Below are 15,787 nucleotides of genomic sequence, written 5' to 3' on the forward strand. Positions count from 1 at the left end.
CACAGAAATGAATGTCTCTACATAGTAAAGACTGTACAGCAGCTTAAAAGTGACATACCCCATTGCTATCACCCAATTTATGCCACGAAACTATTAAAATCTTTGATCAAATTCTATAGATGTTACACAATCCTACTCTCTCCTGCTTCTTTCCATTGCTACTCGTGTAATAAAAATGCACTTTTAAGAAGTTTTCTAATGGGTTCCCAGACTCAGCTTTACTTCTTGAGACTGTGAGAAAAACACATTTGAGCATAAGCTGCTAGAAGTCAATGATCAGATGATGACAAAGATAGTTCTCATCACTTCCCCAAATTAAATACAGAATGATACCCTACCCAGGCCAAAACTTCCTATTCTGTTGTTACTAGTGCAATGGACTATGATTTGCAAAAATCTCTCAGGGTGTGATGCTTCCTATACACGATCATATCAGACAATAAAGACATTTCTTACCAGATCTATTGTTTTCACTAGAAGAAATCTGAAGGTCTGTAAGATGTGATCCTTTGTCATCTGATTCTGGTTTGTTGATTGGCAGGGGATTAAAAACACTTCCAGCAGATAATGTTGGAGTAGCTAGATTGCTAGTAACTGTGCCAACTGGTAGAACAAGGCTAGTAAAAGGAACATCCTTCATCGTCTCTTGTGCAATTGGTAATGGAGGCTGTACCAAAGCTGTAAAGAAATAACAGAAGTGTATCACAGTAATCATATACTGAAGCCTTCAAATTTAGTTTGGTAGAAGTCAGGCAGGTAAATCAAAAGAAGTGAAATTAATTACCCTAACTGGTACATTTTTGGATAATAAATTTCTTATCCTCAATCAGCAATGTTAATATTTAGGGGTTTTTTTCTAGAGATCATGAGCTGCAAGCAAATCTAAGCAATCTAACATATCTTTAAACGTTAAATGAATACAGTTAGAATGCTAAACTAAAATAAATTATTACATATTACCAGTGACTAAGACCAAATAACTCCAGTAACAGCTACATGTGTTAAAGAGGTCCAAATATTGAAGTATGCATACAAATAATTAACAATTCGTCCTAACTTTTTTCAGTAACTCCACGTTAGGTATAATTTTTCACTCTAGAAGCTCTGTAAGTCTTTTTCTCAATGCCTGCTTAAACCATCTGAGCAACAACTTCTGTGTTTCTGTTTTCCATTACACAGGATTAACTTGCTTTTGATTAAATAACAAGGAGTATACAAACAAATTAAACTTTTCATCACACACAAACAATTGTTAGAGGAATCAAACTTACGTGTTGGAACAACTGGTGGGACAACAGGTGGTGGGACAACAGGTGGCGGGACAACAGGTGGAACTGGGGGAGGCATATAACCTGTACGGAAAAAAGTGACAAATAATTACATGAAGAGCAAACAAACTTTTGCAGTAAAAGACTGCCTGCATTATTTATCCCAAAAAGCTGCACCACTGAATACTAGCAAACAACAAATTAATAGGAAGAGGCAACAGTGGTTGTTGAGTTCAAAACCAACCTCATCTTCATTAGAGATGATTGCAGGCGCATCTTTAAGTGATTTCTGTCAATAGTACCCAAAGAAGAAAAGCGAAAGTTTCAAACTTTTCAAAAGCAAGGAGATTGATTTTAAACATTTTTAAAGTTTAATTTTTAGCAAAGGTAAAAAGCTGTGATTTCTATTCTCATTGTATTCCTATTTACATTGGTAAAAATTACACCAAGTTAGAGATAACTAATTTTAATCTAGTTTGAAATTTAAGACTCAAAGGTCAACTTGCTCAGACAGTAACCAGTAGCTGACAGAAAACTCAGATGTACACAGATGTATATGAACTACCTATGCTCATTACACACTGCATTTCGTTTTTACTGACTTACCTGGAGGTGGCTGTGAAGGGTTGAAACTTGCTCTCAGGAAGGGTGGAGGAGGAATTGGGCTATAACCAGGAGGAGGGACAGACATTGTGACAGGAAATGCAGGTGGAACCAAGCTAACAGCAGGCACAGCTGGAGCTACTGGAATCTTTTTTCATGGAAAGAAGAACAAGCAGCTTCAATACTTAACAGTATTCAAGGACATTAAAAAGGATAAACTGATTTAACTGCAATTCACATTAAGTACTAAATGCACCAAAAGGCTTTGTATATATTTCAAACACTCTGAAGAATTAGACTGCATTCTGAAATGGTACACCACAGGCAAACAAGGACACTGGAAGAATCCTATGTTATCTTTATTCTCAGATAGCCAAAACGACAGTTTAACACTTTATCTCTTCAAGAGTAAAAATTTACCTATCGCAGAGGGGTGAATGCAGAAATGCAAAGAGAGAAAAGGAAGAAAAATGTAGACGGCGTAGCAATTTGAGAGCACTTTGAAAACAGTGATTCTAGTTTCACTAGAAAAACTTATGTATTTAAGAACAGTACTGAAATATTAAGTTTAGTGTGTGTAATTACAAGGCTAATAATCATGATGAAATCCTGAAAATTACTTAATATTTCTCAAACTTCTGTTTGAGCTATGCATTTTGTTACAGTGCATCATATTTACAATGATGTAATTAGAAGCAGTATAAATGCACTATATACATGTATATTTAAATATATACTGATCACAGTGTACATTAGGAGACAGTTGAAATAAGACTGAAGACAGTATTCGTGAGGAGGAAAAAGCTCAAAATTCAATCCAAGTAAATGCAATTATATTAACATTCATACCATTTTATGTCAGTTCAAGAACTGGAAATGTCTATACACATTTGGAAAGATAAAACACTAATAATATAAATACAAAAACTTTTGTATTAAGCAACTGCATGAAACTAAAGATTATTATCAACCATGGCAAACGATTCTATTCAAAATATTTCAGAGATGAACACTGATGTATGCAGGACTTAAATAAAAAATATTTTATCCCTTAAACTCAGCACTAAAGTTTACCTGTATTGAATAAAAAGTCTGCCCACTGGTTCTGTGGGGCTTTTGCAAACTCAGACAATACCAACCTGCAGCATAGTGACTGGTTGTGTGTAAGCTTCTGTCTGTGTTGTAATAACGGTACTCTTATCAACTGCAGCACTCTGCGTCGTTTGAGTATTTTCTTTAGCAGCTTCTGAGCTTCTGGCTGTTTCCCACTCTTTAAAAATGATGTATTTCATTATAGAAAGATAATTAATGTGTTATTTTTATTTAAATATTAAAAAACCCTCTTCCTTCATACACAATAAATTTGAATCTAGTATCTACATAGATTTATTACAAATAGCCCTCCAACTTATTATGAAAAGAGCAGAGTGCAATTATTTATTATTACATATTTTAAAGAACATAAAATATCTTTATCTACCTGCAATGCTGTTTAATTATGCCTGTATACAAACTGTTTTTTCAAAACATGCCAAGTTTTTTCACCAGTCATTCTGTTAACAATTTGCAATATAGAGTACGCTCCTGTTTTCTAAAAACTGCTGTAGCCAATATGTGTGTTATCACCTGGCAACTGTACAATGAGAAAGAATCCTCATGTAAACAAACCTCACCACAATCTCCATTTCTTCCATCTGCCCTCTCTTCAAAAAGTTTTGTACTTTAACTGTAACATAGTGCCTGTATTTCAGTAATGCTACATGTTTTAATTTTTGTCATTTATACTCATTTTCTCTTATATCAAGACTGTATTTTGACCTGAAGAACACTGTCACTACTGTAAAAGTCTTAATCTACTGTTTATTTCGGTATAGTCCAATCATTTGGTGTTAGATCTGTTTCAAGGAAATACAGTACAAGTAAATCTTTCATAAACCTAACAAGCTGTTCAATTGGATTTCAGAAATAGGTCTGATTGTTTTAGTACACAAAACAACCAGTACTTGTTTTTCTGTCACTCTGACTTTATGGAAAAAATACCATAAGGTTTTGCTAAGCTGTACCTATCTGGACAAGTTCTAATTTCAACTGAAGTCTTATACCTGAATACAACACCTTCCTAATCACAAGCAGATAACAATTTCTACACAAATTAATATTTCACATACCAGTGCACAAAAAGTTCATAACTCTTAAAATATGCCAACCTTTATTAACTGGCCTAAACTAATTACCCTCTGTCACCAGTTCCTCATTGTCAAGACAATCAACAAGTTACTAATCTAAAAATACAGTCTAGATTTCATTATTACAGTGCCATTTATATTATAAACAAAGAGCTAGAAAAATTTATGTAAATGAAAAAAGAGTATGTATTTCCTAAATAATAAATTTTCTAAGAATTTGCAATTACCAAAACAAACACATTGTCTAACTATCAGAATTGTTAATGCCTATACCTGTATTTACTGTTTCCTGGTCAATCATGCCACCTTCAGCAAAGCCCTCCAAATCATCCAATTTCACTTTTTCCCATGGAATATAGGAAACTCCCAGATCCACATCCCAGAATTGCTTGTATTCTGTTTTCACACCTTTATTCAACGCCCAAGCAATCTGAAAATAAAACCCAATCAGATAATCTGGTTAAATGATATAACCTGGGAATAGAATATTTCAGATTATTTCCTTCAAGTGTCTGTCACTGCACATCAATCCTCAGTGTTTATTTATTAAAGTTTAAACAATGTTTGGATTTTAAATGAACCTGCAGGAAGTTTACTTAGCCTCTGCAACAGGTATGTGTAAGATTAATTACATCAGAAAGTTTAGATTTGTTCTACATTAATTCTAACATATATATGGGGAAAATAAAAATACAGTATTTCAAGGACTTACCCCTAAAGCACCAAGAAGGCAGGAAAAAACCCCATAACATTTAATAAAATAATCAACTCAGAGAATACTATAAAATTTAATATTAAGTGACCCACATGGTCAGTTACAGGACTTAGGCTGTACGTACATAAGTGATTGTCCAAATGTTTCCTAAATATCAAGTCAACGTCATTTTTCTATCTTTCATACTGACTGTTAAAAGCTGCATTTTACACAGAGAGAAAGCAATTTACACCTTACTGCTTCACTCTTCTTCTCCACATTGCACATGTGAATGAACACCTACTAAAAGACAAACCACCATAGTAAAATTGTACTGTATTTCAAACGGACAGCATCCTTAGATTAAAATCACCTTACCTTAATAATTTTAGATCCAATTTTATAAGACCCAGAGCTAAGTTTCTGAAGAGCACGATATGCATCTTGTCTATGTACCATACAGACATAAGCACATCCTCTTGGGGGGATCATCTATGGAAAAACAGCAGTGGTCTTAAAAAGTAGGAAAATCAGTACTGCAGATTATGCAACTACACTAACTGAATACTAATACTATAGGAGGAAAGGCTTACCCTGTAAACAATTGTTACCTTAATCGGCCATATTAACAAGTTTGGGCATCAAGAAAACTTAAGAGTCATAATGGCAGGCTACTTCAGTTACAACATTTTCAAGAAGCAGCAGCAACCTGAAGAATGTGTGTTATAAGTGACATGAAAGATTTAAACAACATGGAACAGACAAAAACTGGGAGCCACATTATGACAACTTCAGAAAAGCAGAGGTTGGTACCTCTTCTTAAGCTCCAAATTCGCTGTGAGCTGAGCATTAACCTTTCACAGAGGAGCAAAATAGTGATCAAAATTATATTGCATTTTTGAATGGTAGAGTCCTCATTCCTGAAGGTGATTTTTTTAATGTTTTATTGTACGTATGTATGTATAGCATGTTTTATTTATTGTATGACATCGCGTGTAACTTTTGCAAGCTTACATATTATGTATGACAATTGCTTATACCAGTTTTAGTCAAAAATCTTGGTGTGCTTTTACACTGTTTAAATGCACACAATAATGTGACAAACACAGGTAAGATGACAGATTGTAAACATATTTTATAAGAACTGCGTTAAGATATACATTGTTATTCTAGGTACTTCAGCTTTGTGGAATGCGTAGGATGAACTATCTACAATATGGTTTGCCTTTGAAATATAACAGGCATTGGGATATTTATGGCCGTTACATTACTTTTCCTTAATTGATAGTTCCTGCAAAACAAAATTAGGTTTAAATGTCTGTCTACAGGATTGGTTTTTTTGATTTCTGAAACTTTTTAAAAGATTTTGTAAAACCACAAGAAGTATTCCTTATTAACTACATATTTGAATATATTAACATGACAAGAAAACAGTAAAAGTATGATCTGAAATGAGTGAAATTGCACAAGAAGCATTTTAAAACTGCTGAAGAAAGAGGAAAACCCAGATTTCTCTCATGCAGATATGCCATTTTAGGAGAAAAACCACTGTATCTTGAAGCTGAATTATATGCAACTGAGGTAATTCTCTAAACACCTAACTCTAAATTACTCTAAATAATGAGAACTGTATCTCCCAATTATAAGCATCTTTTTAACTGTCACATTTTAGAATCAACTTTTGTTCACAGTATAATTTCTTTTCTTCTAAATGTTTTATTGAAAAGGATTCTACTTAAGGAATCCTCTGTTTGGAAGGTAACCAAGAACAATGTGGATACACATCAGGTGTCCTTAGGCTAAAGAAAAGTGATACCTGCTCCATGACACACCACTAAACCAGAACCACCATAACCTTTTGGTTAAACCCTGGTGTAAAAACTGCATAAATTGCTAGAGCTTAGGAAGGAGCTTTTTAGCATTAAGTGTACTGTCTTTAGTGCTTCAAAACAGAGTAGATCAAAACCAGGTGGCAAATACCATGACCACAGTTTTTAAACTGTGATAAAAAAATCTAAATACAAATTTAAGCAGCTACAAGGAATTCAGAGGCGTAAGCATGCTTAAGTTTCTAGTCTATAATTCCTGAAAAAGCATAGCAACATGCTTACTTACATTAATTGACTCTATTTGTCCAAATTCTTCAAACAAGTTCGTTAAATCCTGCTGTGTAGCCTTCTTGTCTACTTGACCTACCCAAAGAGTAGTACTGCAAACTGTAGAAGAGACACATTCACATCAATCAAAATACTGAATGTTAGCTTATGAAATACTCTACAGCATGAATGTAAAAAGTTTTAAAATTACACAGAAATCACTGATAAAAACCTAAGAATAGTACATCTATTACTTACTGTATAGAGATTTAGTACATTAAGAAAAATATTAAAGGCTTAAACAACACCAAACATATGCACTACAAGTGTTCATTCTTGTTTCATTTTCTTTTAAACAAAATAGTTGTTTCAATAGAAATAAAACCATAGAATTCTGTAGATTATCAGCTAAAGTAAACTGAATCATAAATTAATTCTGGAAAAAAACCCAAAACATTTCTCTTCTACTTTCCATTAAAAAACCCATGCCTTTAGGATTAAAGTCAATTTTAACAAAGTAAGATTAAGTTCTAACTGGCTGAAAGTGTATTACAGATGGAACTTAATACTGCAGTACTATACACTGCATTTTCACCTGAAAGAAACAGCAACAATACTATTAATTTACCATGGGGAACAACCCAGAAAGATAAACTTATCTGTGGCCCATCAGGCTGAAGACATCCATGATACTTCTGATTCTTGTCAATTCCACCACAAGCCCAGATCCCTGCAACTGCCTTCCAAATGTCCACCCATTGTCCTCGCCAAATACACTCACTGACATGAGCTAAGACTTCCTTCTCCCATATGTACATGGTTCCAATCCCTCTGTCTCCCAAACATTGCCCAATCTATGTGTGCAACTTTGATTTCTTGGCCTGCCCTATACTTAACCAAGGAAGCATTCTTTCTTCATCATCATCTTGATACATGAAATCTCTTTCCTGTACCAATCCTGCTGCACCAAACTGGAAACCAGAGATGTGCACTCCTCTGTCAATTGACATTTTCATTTGAAATCAGTACCCTGCAGTGCTGAGAATGACCAGTTGTAAGATTTCTTTTGGACAAAACGTGTTCCTTACATGCTTGTAGATAGATATCCCTTTTGTATCTCATGGTGTTAAGCTCTACGAAAAAATTCTTCAGATCTCAGCAAGTAATAATAGTGGCTGTCACTGAACAAATACCATTAAGTAGAACACTTGTCAGGTGAATTACTTATTTATTTAATCATTTACCTCCCCTCTAAGTTTCCACACTTCACTCAGCCTTCTTAATATCTCCTTTACACTTCACAGGACCTCAAATACTGCTGCTGTTCATTAGGTTACATTAGGTAACATCTCTGTCTCTCAGCTCCCAACTATTCTGATTATAGCTCCCTGTCTTGTGGATTACTGGGAGAAATCTACACCATAAAACCGATTTGCCTCTTTTCATGTGAAAAACCAGAGAAGAAGGAAAAAAAGAAGCATCTAAACTGTAGTACAGTCCCCAGTTTAAAGTCACCTTGGAATTATGCAAAATATTAATGTGAAGAGAACAGAACACTCTTTCCTTTACAAAAATGAGTTGTGAGCTGCTTGTAAAATCAACAATATAGTTCTAAGACACAAGATAAATGCAAAACTACATCAGAAACAGGTTATAAACTATATAAACAAAGTTAAATTCTCAAAATACATCCCCTTTGATTTAAGCAACTGTGTGGAGGAAGTTGTTTTTCTCCTTACTACCTTCCTTTTTTTTTAAGTATGTAAATTCTCTATAGAAATGCAGGTGTGCAGCAGCACCCTGCAGAGGCTGAAATCCCCTTGGTTTTTGAATATTTTCTTAAGATACCACAATTATGGTCTGTCTTACACTAGCAAATTCCACCTGCTTTGGCACTACATTCCTCTGAAAATCTATTAAAAAAACCACTGTAAAGGTTTTAAAACATGGGCTTTTAAGATATCTATCAAAGTGTTCAAAGTGTGTACTACACACTTTTAATGTTTTACCAGTCTAACAATTTTCAGATCAGCTGCTGGATATCTTCAAATGTCCCGTTAAAAATGGCATTAAAGAGAAAGAAGATTGTAACTTAGAGACAGCCCTTGCTGCTCTCTGCTTAGAAGCAAAATCACTGGTGCAACAGTGTAAGAACATCAGTAGAACAGTATGACACTTGCTCTCATCTAAGATGACATGATGTACCTTTGTAAGTTGTAAGAAACATCAGAAATTAAACTTATTTATAAGTAGTCAACATAAATCTTGTTCTGTCAATGAAAACTAAGCCTTTTTCCCATTTAATCCTACATTTTTAAAACACTAAGTAGGTGCCACTTACCGCTTAGTGTTTTTGACCGTATAGGAGGCAATCCCTTTTTCTGACGTTCTTTTTCCCTTTCCCGAGCCCTTCTTTCACTGGAGTATGACCGAGATGACTTTCTCTTCCTTTCTCTTGATCTTGAGCGTGAACGCTTTCTGTGTTTCCGCTTACGAGAACCAGACCGTGATCTAGACCTTCGTTTCCTTGGTGACCTACAAAATACTTAATTTTAGTATGCTGTGTTAAAAAAAAAAATACTCTGACTTAGTTGTCCTTTAACTACAAACTTTAAGCACTACACAGATATTTCCATTATATTCACTAAAACTGCTTCAGGAAATAAACTTAATGCCATTTGGGTGAGGAATAGAATGTACACCTTAAAACAAAACACATTCAAAATGTTCTATATTTACGCTACCTAATTCTCTGGCACAGAAAGCCTGCCCAGCTGGCTAGATTTAGTTATTTCTGTAACCTAAACAGGTCTTAAAGAATTTCAGTTAAACCACAGATATGGCAAATAACCTGTCATACAGTCTGCATCTAACACACAAATACTTAATGAAAGCATCTTTTCAATGCCAAAAACTACTTATGACAATTTTGGAAAATACAGAATTGAGACTGACAATCACAAATTGCAAGTTTTTTTCAGAAAACCTTCATTTACTTAATACAAGGTAATTACAGAACCTTGAACGAGATCTCGAACGAGTTCTTGATCTTGAACGAACAGCTGATTTCTTTTCTTCTTGTTCAAAAATCTCTTCTTCAGCAATATCCTGACCTTCATCTATATCCATGTCCTGAGATAAGACATAAAAGATGTTCAATAACACTTAATAAACATACTCACAATATATACAACTTGAAATCATGTTAGTATGTGTTTTCCTTTCAATTTCTGTAATAAAATTTTAAATAGTTTTACCTGTTGTTGAATATCCATTGAATCATCTACATTAGTTTCCACTTCTAAAAACTGCTGTTGACTGCTCCCTTGTGATGGTGATGCAGAGTGCTCTGAACCAAAATTTCCTTCTTGATTCTCCTCAGGGCTTGCCTAAATAACAGTTAATAATATACCATAAAGCCCCTTGCAATTTCAAATGCTTACTGTCAAAATATGATACTATATGAAAAAGATATTCCCACTTCTCATTAATATGAAAGCTGAACTGGATATCAATCCATTCCATTCCTTCTTTTATGGTATCATCTTTAAACACAAAACATTGAAATAATTAGTATTCCTGATTATAAAAGATTAGTATCTATTTGCTGAATCAAAAAACCACAGTACACAGAATATACAAAGTACACAACTTACTGCTTAATTCAGCTGCTTCAAAACAAAAATTCACAGGACAAACTATCCATATGTAGTGACCCTGAAAGATACCCACTTGTCCACCATCCATATGCATTAATAAATGTTATTTTGATACTAACATAATAAAAATATTTGCTATACCAATTGAACCAGTTAAAAAATTTACACTAGTCTGAACTTTCTTACAGTGCACAGTTTCAGACAAGCAATTTCTGAAAGGGAGGAAGTTATGCCATTTATGTCAACATGGCAATTTCAAGAGACCTAACAAAATAAGCAGTTCTGAAAAAACACCAAAGTTAAAGAATGTGGAATACTAAAGGTGTTGGTGACTTGCTAGAGAAAAAACTGTAATGGCCTGTGCATTGCCTGAAAGTACAGATTTGGAATAAATATCTCTAAGATTAAAGATAAATTCAAGAACTAGAATAAATGAAATTAAAATATTAAGAAATTATATGAGAATAATTCTGATAAGTAATTTAAGATCTATAACCCATTAATGCAGGTAAACATTTCAGTGATCCTCACTATACTTTAACTTTTAATTAAACAAATCCTACCTGTTCTATGCGCCCAGAGAACGACAGGAAGTTAGCAGAATGACTAGTAGTAACAATTTTATCTTCGTATTTTTTAAACATATTATAACAAGTATGTAAAAAAATATTCTCCTATAATTCATTTAATTTATTTGTCTTCTGACAGTATGTTTTGTCTCATTTTCCTTATATTTAATTATTCTTCAACAACCTGTTTCTTGATATCAAGGCCTACATTTCTTGTTGCTCCTTCTGTTTTTATCTCTGTCCTCTCCTCCTCTCCCTCTGCTGATCAGATGCCTAGTAATTTTGCTTTGTGCTTTATCTTTCCTTCTCTTTCTCTTTGATCTTTCTCAATGAAACTTATACATGGAATTAAAGAAAATATTACCCATAATGTGCTGCAGTCATTACAAAGTAGTTCCAGAAGAAGTTTGTATCTTTTAGCTCTTATCAAGGTGAAAAGAAAACTTTCTCTCCATACTGACTAGACAAGAAGACTGGATCTGAAGGGAAAATCCTTCAGGTCTTGGAATAGAAAATCAAATAGTAAGGGGAGAGTCAAGTAAACATTCTTCCCATAAATGTATTGTAAACTTTGATTTTGCTTATTTTACAATAAGGTAGACATTCAATATTTTTATATTCAAATTAGACAATTACTTTTTGATATGACACATCAAAAGCTCCTCAAACAGAAGCATTCTTCAATGCTTTATTCCTTTACAACATTTTTAGTGTTTAAAGATGGAAATGGCTAGATATCCACCAACATCCAAAACTATTTAGTCTCTAGCTATGTTGCATATTCTTTTTCATTTCCTACACTTAAATGAGAAATGAAAATAAAACGGTAAAATAAATTGGAATGGATTAGATTGCTCAGGGAGGTGGTGGGGTCACCATCCCTGGTGGAGTTCAAGAGATATCTGGATGTGGGCTGGGTGATGCAGTTTAGTGGCTCAGGGGTTACAGTGGCAGTGCTGGTTGACAACTGGACTTGAAGATCTTAAGGTCTCTTCCAACCCTGACTATTCAATGGTTCTACAACTTTGCCTTTGCACAGATTAAACTAAAATCTCCAGCAGATGTTTGTTAAGTTTGTGATCCCTTGTCTTTTCTTCCAATCTGAGATTCTTATCTTCCTGTGAAGCCAGATCCAAACACTCCACATGAAGTCCACTTTATACCTGGCCAGTATCAAGACAAAATACTTCTGTTCTGTTTTGTTTTGGTTTTTTTTAAATGGGATCAGGAGGGGGAAAGAACAGTTAAGTACTGAGGACTAACCTCAGTAGAAATAAGCCAAGTTACTTCAGCGTAGAGAGGACACAATTCATATAGTTAAGAAGGAACCTTGGGCTGTCTCAAGCACCAGTTCTCAATGAATAATTTCTCAGGAAATATATGACTATATGCTTTAGCTCAGATTCTTCAACAGAATGAGACAATTATTAGTCAAGACATTAAACCTGGGGAAATTAAAGTTATCCACTGTCTCTATTCTGTCCTCCCTTCAGAGACAGGAGCATAATCGCTTCAGTGCTCACCTTACTTTTTTCCCCCCATACAAAGAGCTGAACAGCCAAAGCACAGTCATGTCTAACTCAGCTAATGAGTATTCCTTCCTAAGAGAAGCAAAATGTATACCCCACACATTTGGTTGTGGGTTTTTTCTGCTTTAAGCACTCTTTTCCACTTGTCCCACTTATTCTGCAAGCTTCTGTTACATGGTCAGCTAGTGACAAAGACTTTAATTATAAGAAAACTGTCAGTAACAACACAACTTTTTTGTCCTGGAATATTTTATCAGCAGAGAACATAAATTACTACAATGGCCACAAGATGGAGTTCTTACCTTTTGAGGCTGCTGCTGCTCCAAAAGCTGTTGTCTGAGATGTTCTAAATTTTGTTGCTGTAGCTGTTCAGCTAGTTGGTGAAAAAGTGAGTTGTTCACAGATTCTGGTACTAATGGCCTAAAATGAAATAATTTTAATTTTAAAAAAAAGCCTACAGTTTTTCTCTTGGTTTAAACAGTTAGTAAATAGGTCTTCACAACTGGGTTTTGAGTTAACTAAAATGTAAAATAATGAGGACAATGGAGCTAGTTCCACCTTCTAATAGTATCATTATACCATCAACTGTATAAATATAACTATAAAAAGCAAAGAATATGCTAACTTGAAGATAAAGTCATCAAAAATTCAGGCACACAGACTTACAGTAAAGTGTGTATAATTTAGTAAACTGTCTTTTCCAACTGTTTTGGTGTACTTATGCTCTGAAATAAATATTTTCCTTACTTAATCCTAATGTTCAACTAACGTCACGCAAATTTTAGCATTTTCCATAAGAAACAGAGCTTGGTCTTACAATTGGGAAGAGGGAGTTTCCTTTTTAGGCTCTTCATTTTGTTCTGATTCTTCGCCAAAGTCAAACCTGTCCATCAGCTTCTAGGAGAAAACAAAATAGGCATTACTGAACACTTCTTATATGTCCCTTTATGTCTATTTCCTTTTCAATAGGAAGATGCTCTTATTTCTCAATTTAAGAAAAAACAAAAAAACTTTGGCAAATAACCTGAATAGAAAATCCAATGTCATACTCCTATTGCTATCAAACTCTTGAGTGCATCAAATCTTGCCCCAGCTTTCTTGAGCTCTGCTGCTGCAAGTACAACCACACGTGCTTTCCACAGTAACTCAGAGCTACTTTGGAGTAAAGCTTAAATAGATTAATTTTATGTAATGGTACCTTTAATTAGAAGGAATTACTACGAAGAGGCCAACTATTCAATCCTTTGGTTATCAGCAAACTGCTCTGCTCATATCAAGAGAAGACCTACAGCTTGATTACTTCACAAAGAATTACTGTATTTTCACACACGTGTCATTTAGACAACCTGAATTCCTTCAAATATACTGCTCCTTGAAAACAACTTCTCACATGGTCTGCAAAAAAAATCAAAGCAAGCAGTTATCATGTAAGAGGAATAAGCCTTATAATGGATTAAAAGAAAGGTATCTGACAAGGAGAAAAACTTGAATAAACTTCCTGTTTTATCTGCGAAGATGTCTAAACTGGAGTTCCGCTTAAGTAAAAAAGTTTATCTATTAATTTTAAAAAGTCCAGAAGCATTTGAGTAGCACTTTACTTTCTTGAAGAGAAAACTAAAGAACAAGCATGAAGAAACACAACAGATGTTATTTGTCAGTGAGATTGGCTTTTTTTTCACTACGTAGTGATAGAGCTGTGCTACTAAAGCCATGTCCATGCATCTTTGCACACCTTGGAAGTCTTCTAGCTAATGCTATACTACAAACCACCATAACTTCTTCTCAAACCTTAATCTCAGAAGAAAAAAACCAAGAGGATGAGAACATAAGGCAGTCATTTTGAAATACTAAGGCAAAAACATCTTCAGCAACAAACCATGGTGATTCAATAGCCCATTTTCTCTCAGGATGTTCTATTTATTCTCAATTACTGGAGTCCAGCAAGAAGAACAAAGCCTAAGCTAACTAGAAGACTGATCAATCAAGAATTTTTAGAACCACTTTTCCCAATACAATATTTATGAAAGCAGGACAGAATATGACTCTGAGAAAACACAGTAGAAACACAGACCATCAAGCTTATGTGAGATGGGATGTTAAAATCCAGAACAACTTTCACCATATATACCTAATCTATATAAAGCAAGGCGACTGCCTTTTTTGTTTGTACTGTTAGAATATTTTCCAGTGAAGCACTTATAAAATGCTGCTGCTCTGAAAAAAATTGTGCATTTTAAACAACCAACCTCAAACTTAAATTACTACTGATCATCATGTATCTTCCATCATGACAAAGTAGGAAGGAAAATAACAGAATATGTACTATTTATATATCTGAGAAAAGAAATAAATAGAAAATAGTCAACAGTTCATGACTAACAAAACAAACATTTAGATTAACTGAGGCCAGAGAAAACCAGAGAACTTCCAGCCAAGACAGGTAAACGTCCAGCATGATTTTTGTTTACATTTGTTTAAAGTAACATCGTACATATAGAAAGCCAAAAATCTGAACTGAAAGATCTTGATTTTTACATAGTTTGTAAAAGAATACTCTCTACAATGAAGCAATAGGAATTAAACTAAATTAAATACTAGGATATCAAATTTAATGTTACACACACACACATATAAGAAGCACAGAACCTTCCCTTTATGCTACATATGTTACTTTAATTACCTAAGAAGAAAATATGTTCCGAAAAAGCAACAGAAAGAATTAAAGACATGAAAAAAGCTTTTTATTTGAAAGGAAACAAATTTTTTTGTAAGGATCAGGATATTCTATTTGGAAATTACAATAAAAAGAGTACGGTAAATGCACAGGAAATATTGATCAAATTTTTTTTACCATAACACAGGGATATGGTCTGTAGCAAGGTCAAAAACATGCACATTTGATGTTGCCAAAAGAATTTTCCACATAATGCATATTAATTTGCACAATTAAGTAACACAAGATTGTACAGAGACTGAAGAGCTTGAAAACAAAGGATTGGAAGAACTGTCAAATGTATTAGGAATAGGGTTTTTTTAAAAAAAGATAAACTGGATACTTATGCATTGATCAAAACTATTTTCCTGCATGGTTCATATTTTTAATGCAATTCACCAACATTATGTCATGGAATGAAAACTGCGCTTCACTGTTTCCTTTGGATTAGAATACTAATAAATGTTTTT

At 34.0% G+C, this 15,787-nt stretch overlaps 1 protein-coding gene across 2 annotated transcripts in view; it reads right to left on the reverse strand.

The window, feature by feature from the left end:
- The window catches only part of SCAF8 (SR-related CTD associated factor 8), an 89,983-nt gene that overhangs the window by 39,525 nt on the left and 34,671 nt on the right, over positions 1-15,787 (reverse strand). For both annotated transcript variants that reach the window (XM_082299974.1, XM_082299975.1), the window contains exons 8-19: positions 13,422-13,501; positions 12,907-13,024; positions 10,105-10,236; positions 9,867-9,979; positions 9,189-9,382; positions 6,867-6,967; positions 5,130-5,243; positions 4,331-4,487; positions 3,011-3,141; positions 1,875-2,019; positions 1,272-1,352; positions 457-678 (exon numbers count right to left, since the gene is read on the reverse strand). In XM_082299974.1, coding sequence (XP_082156100.1) covers positions 457-678; positions 1,272-1,352; positions 1,875-2,019; positions 3,011-3,141; positions 4,331-4,487; positions 5,130-5,243; positions 6,867-6,967; positions 9,189-9,382; positions 9,867-9,979; positions 10,105-10,236; positions 12,907-13,024; positions 13,422-13,501 — 1,588 coding nt within the window. The remainder of the gene's footprint in view (positions 1-456; positions 679-1,271; positions 1,353-1,874; positions 2,020-3,010; positions 3,142-4,330; positions 4,488-5,129; positions 5,244-6,866; positions 6,968-9,188; positions 9,383-9,866; positions 9,980-10,104; positions 10,237-12,906; positions 13,025-13,421; positions 13,502-15,787) is intronic.

This window comes from Coloeus monedula (assembly GCF_965178545.1).
Source record: "Coloeus monedula genome assembly, chromosome: 2".
Classification (NCBI taxonomy): domain Eukaryota; kingdom Metazoa; phylum Chordata; class Aves; order Passeriformes; family Corvidae; genus Coloeus; species Coloeus monedula.